The sequence below is a fragment of the Poecile atricapillus genome, chromosome 37 (genome assembly GCF_030490865.1).
Source record: "Poecile atricapillus isolate bPoeAtr1 chromosome 37, bPoeAtr1.hap1, whole genome shotgun sequence".
Lineage (NCBI taxonomy): Eukaryota > Metazoa > Chordata > Aves > Passeriformes > Paridae > Poecile > Poecile atricapillus.
Genome location: NC_081285.1, coordinates 2,416,013 through 2,434,776, shown reverse-complemented (window position 1 = coordinate 2,434,776; position 18,764 = coordinate 2,416,013). Strand labels below are relative to the sequence as shown.

Sequence of the window (18,764 nt, the reverse complement as noted above, 5' to 3'; positions counted from 1 at the left end):
CGGATTTGATCGGATTTGATCGGATTTTGATTGGATTTGATTGGATTTGATTGGATTTGATCGGATTTGATCGGATTTGATCGGATTTGATCGGATTTGATTGGATTTGATCGGATTTGATCGGATTTGATCGGATTTGATCGGATTTGATTGGATTTGATTGGATTTGATTGGATTTTGATTGGATTTGGATGGATTTGATTGGATTTTGATTGGATTTGATTGGATTTGGGTTGGATTTGATTGGATTTGATTGGATTTGATTGAATTTGATTGGATTTCATCGAATTTGATTGGATTTGATTGGATTTGATTGGATTTGATCGGATTTGATTGGATTTGATCGAATTTGATTGGATTTGATTGGATTTGATCGGATTTGATTGGATTTGATCGGATTTGATTGGATTTTGGTTGGATTTGATCGGATTTGATTGGATTTGATTGGATTTTGGTTGATTTTGATTGGATTTGATCGGATTTGATCGGATTTGATCGGATTTTGATCGGATTTGATCGGATTTTGATCGGATTTTGATCGGATTTTGATCGGATTTGATGGAATTTGATTGGATTTGATTGGATTTTGGTTGGATTTTGGTTGGATTTAGGTGGGATCTGGATGGATTTTGATTGGATTTGATTGGATTTTGGTTGAATTTGGTTGAATTTGATTGGATTTTGGTCGGATTTTGGTTGGATTTGATTGGATTTTGATCGGATTTGATTGGATTTGATTGGATTTGATTGGATTTGATTGGATTTTATTGAATTTTGATCGGATTTGATTGGATTTGATCGGATTTTGGTTGGATTTGATTGGATTTTGGTTGGATTTGATTGGATTTTATTGAATTTTGATTGGATTTGATTGGATTTGATTGGATTTTGATTGGATTTTGATTGGATTTGATTGAATTTGATTGGATTTGATTGGATTTTGATTGGATTTTGATTGGATTTGATTGGATTTGATTGGATTTTGATTGGATTTTGATTGAATTTGGTTGGATTTGGTCGAATTTGATTGGATTTGATTGGATTTGATTGGATTTAATTGGATTTTGATTGGATTTTGATTGGATTTGATGGATTTTGATTGGATTTTGATTGGATTTGATTGGATTTGATTGAATTTTGGTTGGATTTTGGTTGAATTTGATCGGATTTGATTGGATTTTGGTTGGATTTAGTTGGATTTGATTGGATTTGATTGGATTTGATTGGATTTGATTGGATTTGATTGGATTTTGATCGGATTTTGATCGGATTTGATCGAATTTGATCGGATTTTGATTGGATTTTGATTGGATTTGATTGGATTTTGATTGGATTTGATTGGATTTGATGGATTTTGATCGGATTTGATTGGATTTGATTGGATTTAGTTGGATTTTGATTGGATTTGATTGGATTTGATTGGATTTGATTGGATTTTGGTCGGATTTGATTGGATTTGATTGGATTTGATTGGATTTGATTGGATTTTGATTGGATTTGATCGAATTTGATTGGATTTGATCGAATTTGATTGGATTTGATTGGATTTGATTGGATTTGATCGGATTTGATCGGATTTGATTGGATTTGATTGGATTTGATTGGATTTGATTGGATTTTGATTGGATTTGATCGAATTTGATCGAATTTGATTGGATTTGATTGGATTTGATTGGATTTGATTGGATTTGATTGGATTTTGGTTGGATTTGATCGAATTTGATTGGATTTTGGTTGGATCTGGATGGATTTTGATTGGATTTGATTGGATTTGATCGGATTTGATTGGATTTGATTGGATTTGATTGGATTTGATTGGATTTGATTGAATTTGATTGGATTTGATTGAATTTGATTGGATTTGATTGGATTTGATTGGATTTGATTGGATTTGATCGGATTTTGGTCGGATTTGATTGGATTTGATTGGATTTGATTGGATTTGATCGGATTTTGGTCGGATTTGATTGGATTTGATCGAATTTGATTGGATTTGATTGGATTTTGATTGGATTTGATTGGATTTGATTGAATTTGATTGGATTTGATTGAATTTGATTGGATTTGATTGGATTTGATTGGATTTTGATTGGATTTGATCGAATTTGATCGGATTTTGGTCGGATCTGGATGGATTTTGGTTGGATTTCATTGGATTTGATTGGATTTGATTGAATTTGATTGGATTTGATCGGATTTGATCGAATTTGATCAGATTTTGATTGAAATTGATCGAATTTGATCGAATTTGATCGGATTTGATTGGATTTTGATCGGATTTGATTGGATTTGATTGGATTTGATCGGATTTGATCGAATTTGATCAGATTTTGGTTGGATTTGGATGGATTTTGATTGGATTTGATTGGATTTGATCGAATTTGATCGGATTTTGATTGAAATTGATCGAATTTGATCGAATTTGATCGGATTTGATTGGATTTTGATCGGATTTGATTGGATTTGATTGGATTTGATTGGATCTGGTTGGATTTTGATTGGATTTGATTGGATTTGATTGGATTTTTATCGGATTTGATGGAATTTGATTGGATTTTGATCGAATTTGATTGGATTTTGGTTGGATTTTGGTTGAATTTGATTGGATTTGATTGGATTTTGTGGGATCTGGTTGGATCTGGATGGTTTTTGGGTGGATTTGGATGGATTTTGGTTGGTTTTTGTGGGATTTGATTGGATCTGGATGGATTTTGGTTGGATTTTGGTCGAATTTGATTGAATTTGATTGGATCTGGTTGGATCTGGGTGGTTTTTGGTTGGATTTTGATTGGATTTGATCGGATTTGATTGAATTTGATCGGATTTGATTGGATTTGATTGGATTTGATTGAATTTGATTGGATTTGATTGGATTTGATTGAATTTGATTGGATTTGATCGGATTTGATCGAATTTGATCAGATTTTGGTTGGATTTGGATGGATTTTGATTGGATTTGATTGGATTTGATCGAATTTGATCGGATTTTGATTGAAATTGATCGAATTTGATCGAATTTGATCGGATTTGATTGGATTTTGATCGGATTTTGGTCGGATTTGATTGAATTTGATTGGATTTTGATCGGATTTGATCGGATTTGATCGGATTTGATCAAATTTGATTGGATTTTGATCGAATTTGATTGGATTTTGATCGAATTTGATTGGATTTGATTGAATTTGATCGGATTTTGATTGGATTTTGATTGGATTTGATTGGATTTTGATTGGATTTGATTGGATTTTGATTGGATTTGATTGAATTTGATTTGATTTGATTGGATTTTGGTTGGATCTGGATGGATTTTGATTTGATTTGATTGGATTTGATTGGATTTGATTGGATTTGATTGGATTTGATTGGATTTGATTGGATTTGATCGGATTTGATTGGATTTTGATTGGATTTGATCGAATTTTGATTGGATTTTGATTGGATTTGATTGGATTTGATTGGATTTGATTGAATTTAATTGGATTTTGATTGGATTTGGTTGGATTTGATTGGATTTGATTGGATTTGATCAAATTTGATTGGATTTTGGTTGAATTTGGTTGGATTTGATTGGATCTGGATGGATTTTGGTTGGATTTGATTGGATTTGATTGGATTTGATTGGATTTGATCGGATTTTGGTTGATTTTGATCAAATTTGATTGGATTTTGGTTGGATTTGATCGGATTTGATGGATTTTGATCGGATTTGATCGGATTTGATCGAATTTGATTGGATTTTGATCGAATTTGATTGGATTTTGATCGAATTTGATTGGATTTTGATCGAATTTGCTTGGATTTTGATTGGATTTTGGTTGGATTTAGTTGGATTTGATTGGATTTGATTGGATTTGATTGGATTTTGGTTGGATCTGGATGGATTTTGATCGGATTTGATCGGATTTGATGGATTTTGATCATATTTTGGTTGGATCTGGATGGATTTTGGTTGGATTTAATTGGATTTTGATCGAATTTGATCGAATTTGATCGGATTTGATCGAATTTGATCGGATTTGATCGGATTTTGATTGGATTTTGATCGAATTTGATCGGATTTGATGGAATTTGATTGGATTTTGATTGAAATTGATCGGATTTTGATCGGATTTGATCGAATTTGATCGAATTTGATGGGATTTTGGTTGGATCTGGATGGATTTTGATTAGATTTGATCGGATTTTGATCGGATTTTGATCGGATTTGATTGAAATTGATCGAATTTGATCGGATTTGATTGGATTTGATCGGATTTGATCGGATTTGATGGAATTTGATGGGATTTTGGTGGGATTCACCCCCATCCCGCGCTTTCCGTGCCCAGGCCATGCTCCATTACCGCTCCCGGCTGCTCCGGGCCCTTCACACCGCGGCCTTCGCCCTCCTCTTCCTCAGCGGCTTCGCCGAGCAGAGCCAGACCCTGGAGCTGGAGCTGCTGGGGCGCTACCGGGAGGACCCCGTGGGTCTGGGGGGGGTCTGGGGGGTCCTGGGGGGTCCTGGGGGGACTTTGGGGGGTCCTGGGGGGTCCTGGGGGTCCCTGGGGTCACTTTGGGGGTCCTGGGGTCACTTTGGGGGGTCCTGGGGGTCCCTGGGGTCACTTTGGGGGGTCCTGGGGGGTCCTGGGGTCACTTTGGGGGGTCCTGGGGGGTCCTGGGGTCACTTTGGGGGGTCCTGGGGGGACTTTGGGGGTCCTGGGGGGTCCCTGGGGTCACTTTGGGGGGTCCTGGGGGGTCCTGGGGGGTCCCTGGGGTCACTTTGGGGGGTCCTGGGGTCACTTTGGGGGGTCCTGGGGGTCCCTGGGGTCACTTTGGGGGGTCCTGGGGTCACTTTGGGGGGACTTGGGGGAGTCCTGGGGTCATTTGGGGGGTCCTGGGGGGACTTTGGGGGGTCCTGGGGGTCCCTGGGGTCACTTTGGGGGGTCCTGGGGGGGCCTGGGGTCACTTTGGGGGGTCCTGGGGGTCCCTGGGGGGACTTTGGGGGGTCCTGGGGGTCCCTGGGGTCACTGGGGGGTCCCTGGGGTCACTTGGGGAGTCCTGGGGTCACTTGGGGTGACTTTGGGGGTCCTGGGGTCACTTTGGGGGGTCCTGGGGGGTCCCTGGGGTCACTTTGGGGGTCCCTGGGGTCACTTTGGGGGGTCCTGGGGTCATTTGGGGGTCCCTGGGGTCACTTTGGGGTCCCTGGGGTCACTTTGGGGGGTCCTGGGGTCACTTTGGGGGGTCCTGGGGGTCCCTGGGGTCACTTTGGGGGTCCTGGGGGGTCCTGGGGGGTCCTGGGGGGGCCTGGGGTCACTTTGGGGGGTCCTGGGGGTCCCTGGGGTCACTTTGGGGGTCCTGGGGGGTCCTGGGGGGTCCTGGGGGGGCCTGGGGTCACTTTGGGGGTCCTGGGGGGTCCTGGGGTCACTCTGGGGGGTCCTGGGGGTCCCTGGGGTCACTCTGGGGGGTCCTGGGGGGTCCCTGGGGTCACTTTGGGGGGTCCTGGGGTCACTCTGGGGGGTCCTGGGGGTCCCTGGGGTCACTTTGGGGGGTCCTGGGGGGTCCCTGGGGTCACTTTGGGGGTCCTGGTGTCACTTTGGGGGGTCCCTGGGGTCACTTGGGGTCACTTGGGGGGTCCTGGGGTGACTTTGGGGGGTCCTGGGGGGGTTCTGGGGTCACTTTGGGGGGTCCTGGGGGGGTTCTGGGGTCACTTTGGGGGGTCCTGGGGGGTCCTGGGGTCACTTTGGGGGGTCCTGGGGTCACTTTGGGGGGTCCCTGGGGTCACTTTGGGGGGTCCTGGGGGGGGCCTGGGGTCACTTTGGGGGGTCCTGGGGGTCCTGGGGTCACTTTGGGGGGTCCTGGGGGGTCCCTGGGGTGACTTTGGGGGTCCTGGGGTCACTTGGGGGGTCCTGAGGGTCCCTGGGGTCACTTTGGGGGTCCTGGGGTCACTTGGGGGGTCCTGAGGGTCCCTGGGGTCACTTTGGGGGGTCCGAAGGCCATCCTGGGGGGCCTGGGGTCACTTTGGGGGGTCCCTGGGGTCACTTTGGGGGGTCCTGGGGGGGTCTGGGGGGTCCTGGGGGGTCCTGGGGTCATTGGGGGGTCCTGGGGGGGGCCTGGGGTCACTTTGGGGGGTCCTGGGGTCACTTGAGGGGTCCCTGGGGTCACTTTGGGGGGTCCTGGGGGTCCCTGGGGTCACTTTGGGGGGTCCTGGGGGGGGCCTGGGGTCACTTTGGGGGGTCCCTGGGGTCACTTTGGGGGTCCCTGGGGTCTCTTTGCAGGGACTTGGGGGGGTCCTGGGATCACTTGGGGGGACCTGGGGGGGTCCTGGGGTCACTTTTGGGGTTCTGGGGTCACTTGGGGGGTCCCTGGGGTCACTTTTGGGGTTCTGGGTGTTTTTTGGGGGGGTTTTTTGGGGTTTTGGGGGTTTTTTGGGGGTTTTGGGGGGTTTTTGGGGGGTCTTTGGGGGTTTTTTGGGGTCTTTGGGGGTCTTTGGGGTTTTTGGGGGGTTTTGGGGGTCTTTGGGGGGTTTTGGGGGTTTTTGGGGGTCTTTGGGGGGTTTTTGGGGGTTTTTGGGGGTCTTTGGGGGTTTTGGGGGGTCTTTGGGGGTCCCGGTGTTTTTTGGGGGGTCTTTGGGGGTTTTTTTGGGGTTTTTGGGGGTCTTTGGGGGTTTTTGGGGGTTTTTGGGGGGTCTTTGGGGGTTTTTTGGGGGTTTTGGGGGGTTTTTGGGGGGTCTTTGGGGTTTTTGGGGGGGTCCCGGTGTTTTCTGGGGGGTTTCTGGGGGTTTTTTGGGGGTTTTGGGGGGTCTTTGGGGGTTTTTGGGGGCTTTTGGGGGGGTCCTGAGCGTTTCTGGGGAGTTTTTGGGGGTTTTGGGGGGTCTTTGGGGGGGTTTGGGGGTCTTTGGGGGTTTTGGGGGGTTTTTGGGGGGTCTTTGGGGGTCCCGGTGTTTTTTGGGGGTTCTTTGGGGGGTTTTTGGGGGGTCTTTGGGGGTTTTTTGGGGGTTTTGGGGGGTCTTTGGGGGTCTTTGGGGGTCCCGGTGTCCGAGAGCGCCGCCCCCTCCCCAGTACACGCCGACCGTGGGGGCGTTGGTGGAGATCCAGAGCCGGCGCGTGCAGCTCTACGGGGCCCGGCTGCGCGTGCACGCGCACTTCAGCGGGCTCAGGTACGGACCCACATCTCTGACCCATAGATCTGACCCACACATTCCTGACCCACACATCTCTGACCCACACGCGCATTTCAGCGGGCTCAGGTACGGACCCACACATCCCTGACCCACACATCACTGCCCCACACATTCCTGCCCCACACATTCCTGCCCCACACATCTCTGACCCATAGATCTCTGACCCATAGATCACTGCCCCACACGCGCATTTCAGCGGGCTCAGGTACGGACCCACATCTCTGACCCACGCATTCCTGCCCCATAGATCTGACCCACACATCTCTGACCCACACATCACTGACCCACACATCTCTGACCCACACATCACTGACCCATAGATCTGCCCCACACATTCCTGCCCCACACATTCCTGCCCCATAGATCTGACCCACACATTCCTGCCCCATAGATCTCTGACCCATAGATCCCTGACCCACACATTCCTGACCCACACATCCCTGCCCCACACGCGCATTTCAGCGGGCTCAGGTACGGACCCACACATTCCTGCCCCACACATTCCTGCCCCATACATTCCTGCCCCACACATTCCTGCCCCACAGATCTGACCCACACATCTCTGACCCACACATCTCTGACCCATAGATCTGCCCCACACATCCCTGACCCACACGCGCATTTCAGCGGGCTCAGGTACGGACCCACATCTCTGACCCATAGATCACTGACCCATAGATCTGACCCACACATTCCTGCCCCACACATTCCTGACCCACAGATCACTGCCCCACACATCTCTGACCCACACATCCCTGACCCACAGATCCCTGACCCACATCTCTGACCCACACATCACTGCCCCACACGCGCACTTCAGCGGGCTCAGGTACTGACCCACAGATCTCTGCCCCATAGATCTCTGCCCCACACATCCCTGACCCACACATCCCTGACCCACACATCACTGACCCACACATCACTGACCCACACATCACTGACCCACACGCGCACTTCAGTGGGCTCAGGTACAAACATCACTGACCCACAGATCACTGACCCACAGATCTCTGCCCCACAGATCTCTGCCCCACACATCACTGACCCACACATCATCACTGCCCCACATCTCTGACCCACACATCACTGACCCACACCTGCCCCACACATCATCACTGCCCCACACATGATCACTGCCCCACAGATCTCTGCCCCACACCTCACTGCCCCACACTGCACTAAAGCTGCCCCACACGGACCCCTGAGAGAGCCCAGAGCTGCCCCAGAGCTCAGCTCAGCCCCACTGCTGGCCCTGGGACACACCTGAGACACCTGAGAGACACCTGGGGACACCTGGACAGACCTGGGGACACACCTGGGGACACCTGGGGACACCTGAGAGACACCTGGGGACACCTGGGGACACCTGAGAGACACCTGGGGACACCTGGATCACACCCAGAACACACCTGGGACATCTGAGACACACCTGAGACACACCTGGGGACACACCTGGGGACATCTGGGACACACCTGGATCACACCTGGGACATCTGAAACACCTGGGACACACCTGAGACACACCTGGGACACACCTGGGGACACCTGGGGGGGATGGGGACACACCTGAGAGACCTGGGACACACCTGAGAGATCCAGGACTCACTTGGGACACCTGGGACACACCCAGGACACATCTGAGACACCTGGATCACATCTGGGACACACCCATCACACCTGGGGGTACCTGGGACACACCTGGGGACACCTGGGGGGATGGGGACACACCTGGATCACATCCAGGACACACCTGGATCACACTTGGGACACACCTGGGGGGATGGGGACACAACCTGGGGACACCTGGGACACACCTGCAGCACCTGAAACACACCTGAAACACCTGGAAGGGATGGGGACACCTGGGACACACCCAGAACACACCTGGGGGGATGGGCACACACCTGGACACACCTGGGACACATCTGGGACACACCTGAGACACCTGGGGGGATGGGGACACACCTGGACACACCTGGAACACCTGGAGGGGATGGGGACACACCTGGACACACCCAGGACACACCTGGGTCACACCTGGGGACACCTTGGGGGGGATGGGAACACACCTGGGGGGATGGGGACACCCCTGGGACACCCCTGTGGGATGGGGACACACCTGGGGGGGATGGGGACACACCTGGGGGGGATGGGGACACACCTGGGGGTGATGAGGACACACCTGGGACACACCTGGGGGGGATGGGGACACCCCTGGGGACACCTGGGGGGATGGGGACACACCTGGACACACCTGGGGGGATGGGGACACACCTGGGGACACAGCTGGACACACCTGGGGGGATGGGGACACACCTGGGGACACAGCTGGACACACCTGGGGGGATGGGGACACAGCTGGACACACCTGTGGGGGATGGGGACACACCTGGACACACCTGGGGGGATGGGGACACCTGGGGACACCCCTGTGGGGGATGGGGACACACCTGGACACACCTGTGGGGGATGGGGACACACCTGGACACCCCTGGGACACACCTGTGGGGGATGGGGACACACCTGGGACACCCCTGTGGGGGATGGGGACACATCCCTGCCCCTCCCCCCCCCAGGTACCTGCTCTATCACTTCCCGCTCACCTGCGCCGTGCTGGGCGTGGCCGGGAATTGGGCGCTGCTGGCGCTGCTCAGCCTGGGGGGGGTACCTGCAGTGGGGGAGGGGCACCCAACCCCCCCAACCCCCCCAACACGGACAGGTGAGCCTGGGGTGGGGGAGGGGTACCTGCAGTGGGGGAGGGGCACCCAACCCCCCCAAACCGGACAGGTGAGACTGGGGTGGGGGAGGGGCTGGGGGGGAGGGGCTGCTGAGCCTGGGGGGGTACCTGCAGTGGGGGAGGGGCACCCAACCCCCACCCCCCCAACACGGACAGGTGAGACTGGGGTGGGGGAGGGGCTGCTCAGCCTGGGGGGGTACCTGCAGTGGGGGAGGGGCCCCCAACACACACAGGTGAGCCAGGGGTGGGGGATACCTGCAGTGGGGGAGGGGCACCCAACCCCCCCAACACGGACAGGTGAGCCTGGGGTGGGGGAGGGGTACCTGCAGTGGGGGAGGGGCACCCAACCTCAACCCCCCCAACACGGACAGGTGAGCCTGGGGTGGGGGAGGGGCTGCGGGGGGGGTACCTGCAGTGGGGGAGGGGCACCCAACCCCTCCAACCCAGACAGGTGAGACTGGGGTGGGGGAGGGGCTGGGGGACCCTGGGGGGGGGGTACCTGCAGTGGGGGAGGGGCACCCAACCCCCCCAAACCGGACAGGTGAGACCCGGGGGGGGTACCTGCAGTGGGGGAGGGGCACCCAGCCCCCCCAAGACGGACAGGTGAGCCTGGGGTGGGGGAGGGGGTACCTGCAGTGGGGGAGGGGCACCCAGCCCCCCCAAACCGGACAGGTGAGACTGGGGTGGGGGAGGGGCTGGGGGACCCTGGGGGGGTACCTGCAGTGGGGGAGGGGCACCCAGCCCCCCCAGACCGGACAGGTGAGACTGGGGGGGTACCTGCAGTGGGGGAGGGGCCCCCAAACCGGACAGGTGAGACTGGGGTGGGGGAGGGGTACCTGCAGTGGGGGAGGGGCACCCAACCCCCCCAACACGGACAGGTGAGACTGGGGTGGGGGAGGGGCTGTGGGGGGTACCTGCAGTGGGGGAGGGGCACCCAACCCCCCCAGACCGGACAGGTGAGACTGGGGTGGGGGAGGGGCTGCTGAGCCTGGGGGGGTACCTGCAGTGGGGGAGGGGCACCCAACCCCCCCAACCCCCCCACACCGGACAGGTGAGACTGGGGTGGGGGAGGGGCTGCTCAGCCTGGGGGGGTACCTGCAGTGGGGGAGGGGCACCCAACCCCCCCAAACCGGACAGGTGAGCCTGGGGTGGGGGAGGGGCTGTGGGGGAGGGGCTGCTGAGCCTGGGGGGGTACCTGCAGTGGGGGAGGGGCACCCAGCCCCCCCAACACGGACAGGTGAGATTGGGGTGGGGGAGGGGCTGGGGCACCCTGGGGGGGTACCTGCAGTGGGGGAGGGGCACCCAACACGGACAGGTGAGACTGGGGTGGGGGAGGGGCTGCGGGGAGTACCTGCAGTGGGGGAGGGGCACCCACACCGGACAGGTGAGCCTGGGGTGGGGGAGGGGCACCTTTAGTGGGGGGGAGGGGCTACGGAACCCGCGTGGGGGAGGGGCAGGGGTACCTGCAGTGGGGGGAGTGGCACCTGGAGTGGGGGAGGGGCTGTGAGACCCATCCAGGGTGGGGGAGGGGCATTGGGCCCCCCGGGTGGGGGAGGGGTCTCTGGAGTGGGGGAGGGGCTGTAAAACCCGGGTGGGGGAGGGGCTGTGAGACCCTTCCCGGGTGGGGGAGGGGCTTTGGGCCCTTCCCGGGTGGGGGAGGGGTACCTGCAGTGGGGGAGGGGCTGTGGGACCCGGGTGGGGGAGGGGTACCTGGAGTGGGGGAGGGGCTGTGGGACCCGGGTGGGGGAGGGGTACCTGGAGTGGGGGAGGGGCTGTGGAACCCGGGTGGGGGAGGGGCTGTGAGAGCCTTCCCGGGTGGGGGAGGGGTCTCTGGAGTGGGGGAGGGGCTGCGGGACCCTTCCCGGGTGGGGGAGGGGCTGTGAGAACCCGGGTGGGGGAGGGGTACCTGGAGTGGGGGAGGGGCTGCGGAACCCGGGGGGGGGAGGGGCTTTGGGCCTCCGGGTGGGGGAGGGGTCTCTGGAGTGGGGGAGGGGCTGTGGAACCCGGGGGGGGGAGGGGCTTTGGGCCTCCGGGTGGGGGAGGGGTCTCTGGAGTGGGGGAGGGGTACCTGGAGTGGGGGAGGGGCTGCGGGACCCCCCCCCCCCTCCGTCTGAGCCCCTCCCCCACCCCCCCAGGAGCGGCGCAGCCGGGGAGGAGCCCCCGAGGAGGGGGAGGGGAAAGGTGAGAGCGGGGGGGGGGAGGGGCGGCCATTGGGGGGGGAGGGGCGGCCATTGGGGGGGGGATTTTGGGGGGAAATTTTGGGGGAAATTTTGGGGAATTTTTTGGGAAATTTTGGAGGAATTTTTTTTTATATTTTTTGGGGATTTTTTGCAGATTTTGGGGAGAATTTTGGGGTTTTTTGGGGGAGGATTTTTGGGGGATTTTTTGGAGATTTTGGGTAAAAGTGGGAGGGATTTTGGGGGATTTTTTTTACATTTTAGGGAGGAATTTTTGGAGATTTTGGGGAGGATTTTTGGGAATTTTTTGGAAATTTTGGAGGAATTTTTTTTTATATTTTTGGGGGATTTTTTGCAGATTTTGGGGAGGATTTTGGGGGGAGATTTTTGGGGGAGATTTTGGAGATTTTGGGTAAAAGTGGGAGGGATTTTGGGGGATTTTTTAGAGATTTTGGGGAGGATTTTTTTTACATTTTGGGAGGAATTTTTGGGGATTTTGGGAGGATTTTGGGGAGAGATTTTGTGGGGATTTTTTGGGACATTTTGGGGGAATTTTTGGAGATTTTGGGGAGGATTTTGGGGGAAATTTTTGGGGGATTTTGGGGAATTTTTTGGAAATTTTGGAGGAAATTTTTTTTTATATTTTTGGGGGATTTTTTGCAGATTTTGGGGAGGATTTTGGGTTTTTTTGGGGGAGGATTTTTGGGGGAGATTTTGGAGATTTTGGGTAAAAGTGGGAGGGATTTTGGGGGATTTTTTAGAGATTTTGGGGAGGATTTTTTTCCATTTTAGGGGAATTTTTGGAGATTTTGGGGAGGATTTGGGGGCTTTTTTTGGGAGATTTTTGGGGAATTTTTTGCAGATTTTTTGCAGATTTTTGGGAGGATTTTGGGTAAATTTGGAAGGGATTTTTGGGGGATTTTTTAGAGATTTTGGGAAGGATTTTTTTTTTCCATTTTAGGGGAATTTTTGGAGATTTTGGGGAGGATTTGGGGATTTTTTGGGAATTTTGGAGGATTTTTTTTTTATATTTTGGCGGGAAATTTTTGGAGATTTTGGGGAGATTTGGAGCAAACGTGGGAGGATTTTGGGGGGATTTTTTGGGGGCATTTTTGGACATTTTGGGAGGGAATTTTTGGAGATTTGGGGATTTTTTTTGAAATTTTGGAGAAATTTTTTTTATATTTTGGGGGCTTTTTTTGGAGATTTTGGGGGGATTTTTTGGAGATTTTGGGGAGGATTTTGGGGTTTTTTTGGGGGAGGGTTTTTGGGGGATTTTTTGGAGATTTTGGGCAAATGTGGGAGGGATTTTGGGGGATTTTTTTTACATTTTAGGGAGGAATTTTTGGAGATTTTGGGGAAGATTTGGGGATTTTTTGGAGGAATTATTTTATATTTTGGGGGATTTTTTGCAGATTTTGGGGAGGATTTTTTTGGAGAATTTTGGGGGATTTTTTAGAGATTTTGGGGAGGATTTTTTTGACATTTTGGGAGAAATTCTTGAAAATTTTTGGGAGGATTTTGGGATTTTTTGGAAATTTTTGAGAGATTTTTTTTTTAGGATTTTGTGGGGATTTTTTGGGACATTTTGGGGGGATTTTTGGACATTTTGGGGAGGATTTGAATAAATTTGGGAGGGATTTTGGGGGATTTTTTAGAGATTTTGGGGAGGATTTTTTTACATTTTAGGGGAATTTTTTGAGATTTTGGGGAGGATTCGGGGAATTTTTTGGAAATTTTGGAGAAATTTTTTTTTATATTTTGGGGGATTTTTTGCAGATTTTGGGGAGGATTTTGGGGTTTTTTGGGGGAGGATTTTTGGGGGAGATTTTGGAGATTTTGGGTAAAAGTGGGAGGGATTTTGGGGGATTTTTTAGAGATTTTGGGGAGGATTTTTTTTTTCCATTTTAGGGGAATTTTTGGAGATTTTGGGGAGGATTTGGGGGCTTTTTTTGGGAGATTTTTGGGGAATTTTTTGCAGATTTTTTGCAGATTTTTGGGAGGATTTTGGGGCTTTTTTGGGGGGATTTTTGGGGGATTTTTTAGAGATTTTGGGGAGGATTTTTTTACATTTTAGGGAGGAATTTTTGGAGATTTTGGGGAGGATTTGGGGATTTTTTGGAGGAATTTTTTTATATATTTTGGGGCATTTTTTGCAGATTTTGGGGAGGATTTTTTTGGAGATTTTTGGGGGGATTTTTAGAGATTTTGGGGAGGATTTTTTTGACATTTTGGGAGAAATTCTTGGAAAATTTTTGGGAGGATTTTGGGATTTTTTGGAAATTTTTGAGAGATTTTTTTTAGTGTTTTGTGGGGATTTTTTGGGACATTTTGGGGGGATTTTTGGACATTTTGGGGAGGATTTGAATAAATTTGGGAGGGATTTTTGGATATTTTTTAATATTTTGGGGAGGGATTTTGGGGGAATTTTTGGAGATTTTTTAATATTTTGGGGATGATTTTGGGGGGATTTTGGGGGGAATTTTGGAGATTTTTGATGATTTTGGGGGGATTTTGGGGAGGGATTTTGGGGGATTTTTGGAGATTTTGGGGGGATTTTGGGGGGAATTTTGGAGATTTTGGGGATGATTTTGGGGATGATTTTGGGGGGATTTTGGGGAGGGATTTTGGGGGGATTTTTGGAGATTTTTAAAGATTTTGGGGATGATTTTGGGGGGATTTTGGGGGATTTTAGGGAGGGATTTTGGGGGAATATTTTGGATATTTTTTAATATTTTGGGGAGGGATTTTGGGGGGATATTTTGGAGATTTTTTAAGATTTTGGGGAGGGATTTTGGGGGACTTTTTAGAGATTTTGGGGAGGATTTTTTTTTCCATTTTAGGGGAATTTTTGGAGATTTTGGGGATTTTTTGGAAATTTTTTGGAAATTTTGGTGGATTTTTTTTTTATATTTTGGCGGGGAAATTTTTGGAAATTTTGTGGAGATTCGGAGCGAATTCGGGAAGGATTTTGGGGAGATTTTTTGAGATTTTGGGGGGGTTTATTTTTTAGTTTTTGGGGAGGTTTTGGGGGAATATTTTGGAGATTTTGGGGAGATTTTTTGAGAATTTGGGGAGGGATTTTGGGGGGATTTTTGGAGATTTTTTAATATTTTTGGGGATGATTTTGGGGGGATTTTGGGGCATTTTGGGGAGGGATTTTGGGGGGATTTTTGGAGATTTTGGGGAGGGATTTTGGGGGATTTTTGGAGATTTTTTAATATTTTGGGGAGGAATTTTGGGGGGATTTTTGGAGATTTTGGGGATGATTTTGGGGGATTTTTGGAGATTTTGGGGAGGGATTTTGGGGGGATTTTTGGAGATTTTTTAAGATTTTGGGGATGATTTTGGGGATGATTTTGGGGGGATTTTGGGGAGGGATTTTGGGGGGATTTTTTAAGATTTTTGGGATGATTTTGGGGGGATTTTTGGAGATTTTGGGGGATGATTTTGGGGGGATTTTTGGAGATTTTGGGGAGGATTTTGAGGGGATTTTGGGGATGATTTTGGGGAGGGATTTTGGGGGGATTTTTGGAGATTTTGGGGATGATTTTGAGGGGATTTTGGGGATGATTTTGGGGAGGGATTTTGGGGGGATTTTTGGAGATTTTGGGGATGAATTTGGGGGGATTTGGGAGGATTTTGGGGAGGGATTTTGGGGGGATTTTTGGAGATTTTGGGGAGGATTTTGGGGGATTTTGGGGAGGGATTTTGGGGGGATTTTTGGAGATTTTGGGGATGATTTTGGGGATGATTTTGGGGGATTTTGGGGATGATTTTGGGGGATTTTGGGGATGATTTTGGGATGATTTTGGGGGATTTTAGGGAGGGATTTTGGGGGGATTTTTGGATATTTTTTAATATTTTGGGGAGGAATTTTGGGGGGATTTTTGGAGATTTTGGGGGGATTTTGGGGATGATTTTGGGGGGATTTTGGGGGATTTTGGGGTGGGATTTTGGGGGGATTTTTGGAGATTTTTTAAGATTTTGGGGATGATTTTGGGATTTTTGGAGATTTTGGGGATGATTTTGAGGGGTCTCGGGGTGGGATTTTGGGGGGGGTTTGAAGTTGATTTCTCCCCTCCCCCCACCCCCAGATCTTTCAGCCTCCCCCCAAAATTCGGAGGAGCCGGAAATGGTGGGGCCCAGCCAAGGTGGGGGAGGGGCAGCGCCCCAAAATCTGACTGGGGGAGGGGTGGGGGTGGGGGAGGGGCTCAAATTGGGGGGGAGGGGCTGAAATTTGGGAGGGGGAGGGGCCCAAACTGGGGGGAGGGGCTGAAATTGGGGGAGGGGCTCAAATTTGGGGGAAGGGGCTCAAACTGGGGGGAGGGGCTGAAATTTGGGTCTGGGGGCTCAAATTGGGGGGAGGGGCTCCGATTGGGGGGAGGGGCTCAAATTTGGTGGAGGGGCTGAAATTTGGGGGGGAGGGGCTGGAATTGGGGGGAGGGGCTGAAATTGGTGGGGGAGGGGCTCAGATTTGGGGGGGGAGGGGCTGAAATTTGGGTCTGGGGGCTCAAATTGGGGGGAGGGGCTGAAATTTGGGGGGAGGGGCTGAAATTTGGGTCTGGGGAATCAGATTTGGGGGAGGGGCTGAAAATGGGGGGGAGGGGCTGAAATTTGGGGGGGAGGGGCTGAAATTTGGGAGGGGGAGGGGCTGAAATTGGGGGGAGGGGCTGAAATTGGGGGGGAGGGGCTGAAATTGGGGGGGAGGGGCCCAAACTGGGGGGAGGGGCTGAAATTGGGGGGAGGGGCTCAGATTTGGGGGGAGGGGCTGAAATTGGGGGGGGAGGGGCTGAAATTTGGGAGGGGGAGGGGCTGAAATTGGGGGGAGGGGCTCAGATTTGGGGGGGGAGGGGCTGAAATTTGGGTCTGGGGGTGCTGACGGCCCCTCCCCCACCCCCCCCCAGACCCCCCCCTGCTCAGCGCCGCCAACGCCCCCCCCAAGGAGGGGGAGGGGCAGGAGGAGGAGGAAGAGGAGGAGGTGGGGGAGGGGCTGGAGGAGGAAGAGGGGGTCACCCTCACGCCCCTCCCCCACCCCCCGGACCGCCCCTCCCCCCTCCGGCAGCGCCTCCTCTGCTCCAGCTCCTGAGCCCCTCCCCCACCCCCCGGGGGGGTCTCAATAAAGGCTTCGGCCCCTCCCCCACCCCCCCCAAAAATGAGTTCGGGTTCGTTTGGGGAGGGGGGGGGGAGGGGGAGAGAAACGGGACCCCCCCAAAAATTCCCCTCAAATTCACCCCCAGATCCCAAATCCCCAAAATCTGGAGCCGGGTTCAGGATTTGGGGGAATTTGGGGGATTTTTGGTGGATTTTGGGATATTTTGGGGAATTTTTGGGGGATTCTGGGGGATTTTGGGGGGATTTTGGAGGATTTTTTTTTTTATTTTTGGCGGATTTTGGGAGATTTTGGGGGATTTTTGAGATTTTTTGGGGGATTTTTGGGGGATTTTTGGGGATTTTTGGGGGATTTTGGGGGATTTTTGGGATATTTTGGGGGATTTTTGGGAATTTTTGGGGGATTTTTGGGATATTTTGGGGGATTTTTGGGGGCGTTTGGGGAATTTTTGGGAGATTTTTGGGATATTTTGGGGGATTTGGGGATATTTTTGGGATATTTTGGGGAATTTTTGGGGGATTTTTGGGATATTTTGGGAGATTTTTGGCGGATTTTGGGGGATTTTTGGGATACTTTTTGGGGGATTTTTGAGAGATTTTAGGGGGATTTTTTGGGGATATTTTTTTGATTTTTGGTATTTTTTGGGGGTATTTTTGGGATATTTTTTGGGGATTTTTTTTGATATTTTTGGGAGATTTTTGGGGGATTTTGGGGGATTTTTGGGATTTTTTGGGGGATTTTGGGGGATTTTTGGGAGATTCTGGGGGATTTTGGGGGGATTTTGGAGGATTTTTTTTGGATTTTTGGCGGATTTTGGGAGATTTTGGGGGATTTTTGAGATTTTTTGGGGGATTTTTGGGATATTTTGGGGGATTTTTGGGGGATTTTGGGGGATTTTCTGGAGATTTTGGGGAATTTTTGGGAGATTTTTGGGATTTTTTGGGGGATTTTTTGGGAATTTTGGGGGATTTTTGAGATATTTTGGGGGATTTTTGGGAATTTTTGGGGGATTTTTGGGAATTTTTGGGGGATTTTTGGCGGATTTTTGGGATATTTTGGGGGATTTTGGGGGATTTTTGGGGGATTTTGGGGATATTTTGGGGATTTTTGGGAGATTTTTGGCAAATTTTGGGGATTTTGGGGGGATTTTGGGGGATTTTTGGGATATTTTTGGGGATTTGGGGAGATTTTTGGGATATTTTGGGGAATTTTTCGGAGATTTTTGGGAGATTTTTGGGGGATTTTTGGGGGATTTTTGGGGGGATTTTAAGGGATTTTTGGAATATTTTGGGAGGATTTTAGGGCGATATTTTTGAGGCATTTTTGGGGTATTTTGGGGGATTTTTGGGGGATTTTGGGGGGATTTTTGGGAATTTTGGGGGGATTTTGGGGGATTTTGGGATATTTTTGGGGGATTTTTGAGAGATTTTGGGGGGGTATTTTGGGGATATTTTTTTGGAGATTTTTGGGATTTTTTTGGATATTTTTGGGAGATTTTTGGGAGATTTTTGGCGGATTTTGGGGAATTTTTGGGAGATTTTTGGCGGATTTTGGGGGGAATTTTGGTATTTTTTGGGGGAT

General features: G+C 50.8%; 1 protein-coding gene across 1 annotated transcript in view; it reads left to right on the top strand.

Annotated features, from left to right (window-relative positions):
* The window catches only part of BSCL2 (BSCL2 lipid droplet biogenesis associated, seipin), a 28,963-nt gene extending 10,464 nt beyond the window's left edge, over positions 1–18,499 (top strand). Inside the window, exons 5-11 of the mRNA XM_058861467.1 lie at positions 4,326–4,460; positions 7,035–7,132; positions 9,733–9,875; positions 12,029–12,074; positions 16,168–16,224; positions 16,978–17,235; positions 18,478–18,499. Coding sequence (XP_058717450.1) covers positions 4,326–4,460; positions 7,035–7,132; positions 9,733–9,875; positions 12,029–12,074; positions 16,168–16,224; positions 16,978–17,235; positions 18,478–18,499 — 759 coding nt within the window. The remainder of the gene's footprint in view (positions 1–4,325; positions 4,461–7,034; positions 7,133–9,732; positions 9,876–12,028; positions 12,075–16,167; positions 16,225–16,977; positions 17,236–18,477) is intronic.
* The last annotated feature ends 265 nt before the right edge of the window (positions 18,500–18,764 follow it).